General features: G+C 45.8%; 1 protein-coding gene across 1 annotated transcript; it reads left to right on the top strand.

The window, feature by feature from the left end:
• The first annotated feature begins 2,893 nt into the window (after nucleotides 1–2,893).
• Nucleotides 2,894–5,828, top strand: LOC106746163 (uncharacterized protein C1orf194). Its single transcript, XM_014622417.1, has 4 exons — nucleotides 2,894–2,897; nucleotides 3,975–4,186; nucleotides 4,265–4,405; nucleotides 5,589–5,828. The coding sequence occupies exons 1-4, from the start codon at nucleotides 2,894–2,896 to the stop codon at nucleotides 5,826–5,828; spliced, it is 597 nt and encodes a 198-aa protein (XP_014477903.1).
• The last annotated feature ends 375 nt before the right edge of the window (nucleotides 5,829–6,203 follow it).

The following is a 6,203-nucleotide window of genomic DNA, read 5'->3' as shown; positions in this document are numbered from 1 at the left end:
ACGGCAGGAACTCGGTCATTTCGTTGCGCGAAGTAACGGTAAACATATCGCCGTGAAACGCTGGAAAAAAAAAGAAAACAGTAAACGATTGGTTCTCGCGCGTCCTCGCGTCCCCACGTGGATAGTTCCGATGCGTGAAACCTCCGAGACATCACGATGAAAAAAGACGCGCCACCGTTCGAGTAAGATTTACTTCGTGACAGGTAAAATGATCACTCCGATACTGCCTGGCAAATATTTACTAGATGTGGAAATACAACTGACTATGTACGAAATATATTCCCTTCGTACAAGTAAACGTTTACGTGTTGAAACACATGAAAGTATGAAATTCGTAATATTGAGAATATCGGGATTGATTTTTAGAAAATATTCACTCGACGGGAAGATCGAGATTTAAGAAACCATTAGGTTGTTTCAACGGAAAGGAAGTATTACATGATTCTAGTAAATATTCCCTCAAATTTAGAGCCATTCTACACTCACATTCGGTAATTCGTTTATTCAGGTATTACTGCGTCCAAGTAAGTATTTACGTTACAAGCTATTATAAAATAAGATGAATAAACTGATAAAAATATTACTCAATTTAAGAAACCGAAAGTAACCACGTTTACTTGATTCCCAGCACCTTTTTTTTCTACGTACGAATGCAAATTTATCACTCGAGGATCCTCACTTTGCGAACGGAACGTGTACGGCGCGCGTCGATTATTTATCAAGTCAAATTTACAGTTCGTGCGTTCGAACGGATCATTTTCTGAAACGTCATGAAATTAACACAAGTTATAAAACTGCGTTCGCCGTTTGTGTCGCAGCGGGGACGATATAACGATCACCGTGATTGTAACGTGTTGACGATCGTTAACCGGCTCTCCCCGAAAGAGATACGCGAGATCACGATCGTCGTTTCCGTGATCACAGCGTCGCTTAATTAGCGTCGTCATTTCGGTCGGAGCATACTTGATGCGCTTATGATAGTCGCCGGTAATCTGGCGCAGGTCGTTGCGCCGATTATCTCGTAAAACGCGCTGCCGGGATTCACCGTCCGTTTGACGTTCGCGGATAGATCTGTGCGATTCGCGATCGGTGTTGATTCAGGGCGCGCAACGTCGCACGTGCGCCAGTGTAGACGCACGCAAAGCTCCCGCAACCCGAACTTCAGCACGCGCCACGATTACGCGATTACGCGATTACGCGTGTCGTCTCCCCGTGTCGTAGCCCGGGCTGATGCCCCGAAGGAGAGGTCGAACGAGCAATGACGCGGAAGATGATTCGTCCGTCGTGCCCCTCCACCCCCTCCGCGATCCTACCGTTCGCCGTAATACGCGCATCTGCCGGCAAATAAAAGGGTGGGCGATTTTCCGTCGCGCGTTCGGGATTTATTTAACTAATACCCGGACACCCGGATTCAGTGCTATCGTGTGGCCGTAAGACGAGAAGCGTGATTCGCGATTGTATCGATTTTTTTTTTTTCATATCACGGAACCCGCTTAGAAGCCAATTAACTGATTTGCTCGCGTAAATGTAAACTATGCGTATCTTGTTTGATCATATTGCCTCTCTATGAGCATATTAAATATTTTTGTGTATTCTTTCTTAGAAAAAAGCGAGGTTTCGCTTTCTCGTATACTTGGTAAAGTGAATCCCCTTCCGAGAAAGGCGTATTATCAAATATCTCGAATATATCGAAAACTCTGGGGTCTCTTTTCCGCGATGCTGAGTGGCTGTCGCGCGGCTCGCTTCACACGTGTGTCGTTTGTCGACAATCGAATCATTACATGAATTCTGACAGTTCATCAGTTTTCCAATAGAATTATAAAATATTTAAAAAGACGAAGAAAGGAGAAATAGGTTCCCAATGTGGCCGGGAATTTTAGTCTGATGCCTGTTTAATTAAACGAACTGGGATCTTTCTCGGTGTAATAATAATTAGCTAAATAACGCGCGTCTGTGTTGTTCTAGGAAAATAAAGTCCAGTTCCACGCTCGAGAATTACGAGGACGCTTGCGAGTCGTTGCTCTCGCCCCGATTTCAAGCCGGGAAAAATCAGATTAGAATGTTGACTCGTGTCGATAAAATACACAAACTCCAGAATTGTTCGGAGAAGTTCGGGAATTAGTCGATTTCCGCGAATAATTAATGATTCTCCCGTGCGACGCGTCAGGGTGGACGAGCGAGGCTTTCACTCCGGGGCGAGCCGAGAGAGATATTACTTTCTCTTTATGTATTTCTGAATCTACGGGGCGTAAGAATGCATTTAGAATGCGTACGTACCAGCCGGGATTTCGCTCGTCGCCCGCGCAGCGCGCGGCGGGAATTAAAGGACAGGAGGGAGTGATACGTACCGAGTCGGCACGAGTCGACACGTGGCGGTAGCGCTTTGTACAAACAGCATTATGCACGCTCGCGCTAACATAAATTACTGCGGGTTTAATATTGGACGGTCGGCGTTGGTCGTGGCCGACCACCTCCTGAGCAAAACACGTTAAATGCGGGGAGAACCCGGCGCATTCGACCGCGATTCGCGATCCCTCGGATCGCTTTTCCTTCCCCTCTCTCTCTCTCTCTCTCTCTCTTTCTCTCTCTCTCTCTCTCTCTCTTTCTTTCTCTGGTCTGCAAAAATTCCACGAGGATCCAACGGCATTATTGAGAATGAAGCGAATCACGACGTGAGACGCGTTGTATAATCAAGTAATCAAATACCCGGGAAGTGCCGCTCAAGTGAAAATCATCGGCGGTGGTCCGTCGACTCTCACGAGTGGAGAGGAACGTTTGATTTACGCGTATTTCGCTTTCGCTTCAATAAGCAAATGTGAACAGAAATCGCGGGGAAACATTCCGCGATGTCAAACCCGTCCCGAGAGAGCGACGCACGGAAATTCACGCTGAAATGGGTTCGAATTCAGTCTCGGGCCGCGCGACATATATATATATATATATATATTATATATACATATACGCTGCTCTCTCCGTTACAATTGAAACCACTACGAACCGGTTCACAGTTACCGGCCACTGTTTGCATCCCCGGGCGAAACTCTCGATGAAACTCATCTCGGCATCAACCGGCCGGCTGAATTCGAGCGGACGGCTGCGCACGAACGGCGATTACTCGTGGCGAGTTTCGGCCGAATTTCACAATAAACTCTTTCACGAGGCGAGCGAGAACGAGCCCCCCGGGCGGTGCCCTTTCTCCTCTGAGGGCGGCCAAGCGCCGCAAGTGGCACCGAAGGCGAGAACGCGAGCGGAAGGAACGATAAGTGGACACCCCGCGGTGGAGAGTGATGCGATGCAGGCCGTTCGCATGAATTAAGGCCGGCTTCTCGTTTACGTAGGAGGATCCGCGCGAGCCGTGCGTCCACTCGAGTGTTGCCCGTCGGTTGCCGGCTGCACCGGGCCGAGTCCCGTCTTAATCTCGGAGGAGACCGGATGCGGCCTCTCGAGAACGGCCGAACGGATTGGCATTGTTTGCGGTGGGTTTACGGGAAGTTGGAGAGTCACGCAGTAACGAGAACGCGTACGAATAAAAGCAAGGGCCGAGCAAGAGAGAGAGAGAGAGAGAGAGAGACGTATTCTTAATTAAGATTAAAAGGTGCGACGCTTTCTCGATGAATGACGCACCTGGTACCTCCAATAGGAGAATCTGCGCTTTAGTTACTCTCGGGAGATACATTTTCTCACACCGAGATAAAATGTCGGTATTTTTAATCGTGATTATGATCGAATGAATCGAAACGAATTTCGAATTTAGAGCCTCTGATACGTATGTTTCTAATATTAGATTTCTAATATTAGCTTCCCCCGCACACTTCAAGTTGCAATCGAAGTTCGACTCGGTTGACAAGACAAGTTTAAACTTCGCTCCTAATTCTTAAAACGACTTTGGGGTTATGGAGTAAGCGACTGGAAAATTGTCTCGTACGTACATCTCGTAAATCATTATGCTTTCTGTTCTCGAACGATATCGGTAGGGCGCGTCGGAATGGACATTTCCGTCCGGAACCCTTATCCTGTGCCGGACGTCTCCCAGGAAGGAACCTGGATACCACGCGGGCCTGTGTTGGGAGATAAAGTCTCGCCGTCGGACAGAGACTGGCACGCCAAATTGAGCGCCCACGAGCGTCTCTTCGCTCATCACACCCTGAACAGCGTCCGAAGGGACTACCGACTCGTCAGACCAAAGGTACAGCGGCGCACAGCGCCGAAGATACTCTGTACTCGCGCTGAAACTTTCGCTAACTACATTGCGATTGCCTCGTAGGTGCCGGGCGACGCCCTCGATTTCGCGCTGGATGCCGTCTACATACACAGCCGGGACACCCTGGTGCCGAAGATGTACGTGCCTATGCAGCCGGAAACGCTCGGCAAGAAAACTTGGCGTGTTCTGCGGAACAAGATCAAGGTACAGTCGACGTCACGTATGCTTTATCACTCCCTGAACCGAAACTTTTTATTCTTGCATGATTTTTAACCTTTCACATGTAGCGGAAAAGAAGATAAGTTAACGACTACGAGGTTTGTTGATTTCTCCTCATTTCCGTAGTGACGTAAAAATAATGAACATCTTTTTCTAAGCAACCAAAGCCCTATCTGCATAAACTGCATAAACTGCATAAACTGCATGAATTTATAAATAAGTTGGAATTTTGTTTAATTTAAATTTCTAAAGAACGTGTCAATTTATTTGTCATCTTGTTCCTATGCGTGCATAAGATGAAAGTTAAAAATTAATTATTTACACATACAAAAAATACATAGTTTCCATAGACTTTTATATTATTTTGTTATTGCAATGCATGTATAACATAATAAAATACAAATAAGATAAAATGCAAGTAAAAATATTATTTATGAACAAAAATATGATCTCTAGCATGATAACTTAAAGGAAATGAAATAAATTCAAGACAAGAAAAAAATAGAAAAAATTATTTATAATTACATAATTTAAAAAACAAAACACACGAATGTGTCATGCCACCCGCATATATTATCTTACCCCATAGTCACTAGATTTATTTATTCAATTAAAAAAATGTTGCAAACTATGAAATGAAAAATAATAATATTATTACATATGAAAAATAATAATATTATTACATATACATATTCTCTCTTAACCGAGAGAAAATGAAAATATCTACTATGATCGTGTAATTCTTTACGCAGAAATACCACAAGATTTCATATGGATGTTGCAAAATACACTTCTCATCATATTAACTATTGTCGTTGACAGATTGAAGTCAAACCACGGTAGATTATTTATTATTATAAAAGCCTCTAATGAGTTCGGCACCAACTCATTATTTACTATCAGCTTAAGAGAATGAGTAAATCGTCATCTTACCCCCTACACATAAGATTGAAACTATTATAATTAGAGCCACTACCACATTATAACCCGAGTTACCTCTGCGATTTTCAATCATATGCGTTGCGTGTGAAAGGTTGGAAATTATGTCACTCTCCGTCTGGGGAGTGTGACAGCATACATACGTCGACTCGCTCTGAAACGCACGACACATCGAGTCGCGAAAAATCTCGGTGTGGCCGATGGATCGATTTGATTGGATAATTTTTAGATCTCGCCGGAACCGCCTGAACCGGACAGGCCGGCGCACGTGAGCGGCTATCAGGACGAGGACCTTAAATCGCCGGTGCGGGGAGCTTTTCCGGCGGATAAAACGAGGTGTTACAGCGGGCCAGCCTTGCCGCGGAGAATTCATCCGTGCAGCGTGAAATTAAATATCGAGGGTCCTCATATGGACCAATCGAATCCCGGATACAGTCGCAAAATCGACGGAACTTTTTACAGTATTTAAACACGGATTTGGCCGGTGTTTGAGCGGCACGCTTGGAGAACCGTTCGGATTAAGCTGAAACCTGCAATTCGCCGAATGAAGCCCCCGCTTTTACAAATACCATTATCGCTATTGGCATAATCTGCCGAGATTTGCGCTTTGCGAGCTCGCCGGGGAAAACGTAACGGAAAGCGCGAAATCGATCGATCGAGCGAGCGAGAGAACCGCCGCGTGAATCAACGCGACGACGAAGACTCGCGCGCGATCACCGCCCGATCGGTTGTTTCGCGTGACCGCGATTATCCTATAAGCGCTAATCTGATCCTGTCGACAAATTCACTCCGTGGCCTCTCGATGCTTCACGAATTCGCTTAGGCTATCGCGCCCGGGGATCTC

The sequence above is a fragment of the Dinoponera quadriceps genome, unplaced genomic scaffold (assembly GCF_001313825.1).
Source record: "Dinoponera quadriceps isolate SergipeBrazil2010 unplaced genomic scaffold, ASM131382v1 scaffold566, whole genome shotgun sequence".
Classification (NCBI taxonomy): domain Eukaryota; kingdom Metazoa; phylum Arthropoda; class Insecta; order Hymenoptera; family Formicidae; genus Dinoponera; species Dinoponera quadriceps.
Note: the sequence above shows the minus strand (reverse complement) of the source record. Positions and strands in the feature narration are given on the sequence as shown.

Excerpts from the sequence above, each read along its gene's own strand:
- LOC106746163 (XM_014622417.1), top strand. Across the intron at positions 4,187-4,264 it reads ACCGACTCGTCAGACCAAAG|GTGCCGGGCGACGCCCTCGA; the intron begins GTACAGCGGCGC and ends ATTGCCTCGTAG. Across the intron at positions 4,406-5,588 it reads TTCTGCGGAACAAGATCAAG|ATCTCGCCGGAACCGCCTGA; the intron begins GTACAGTCGACG and ends GATAATTTTTAG.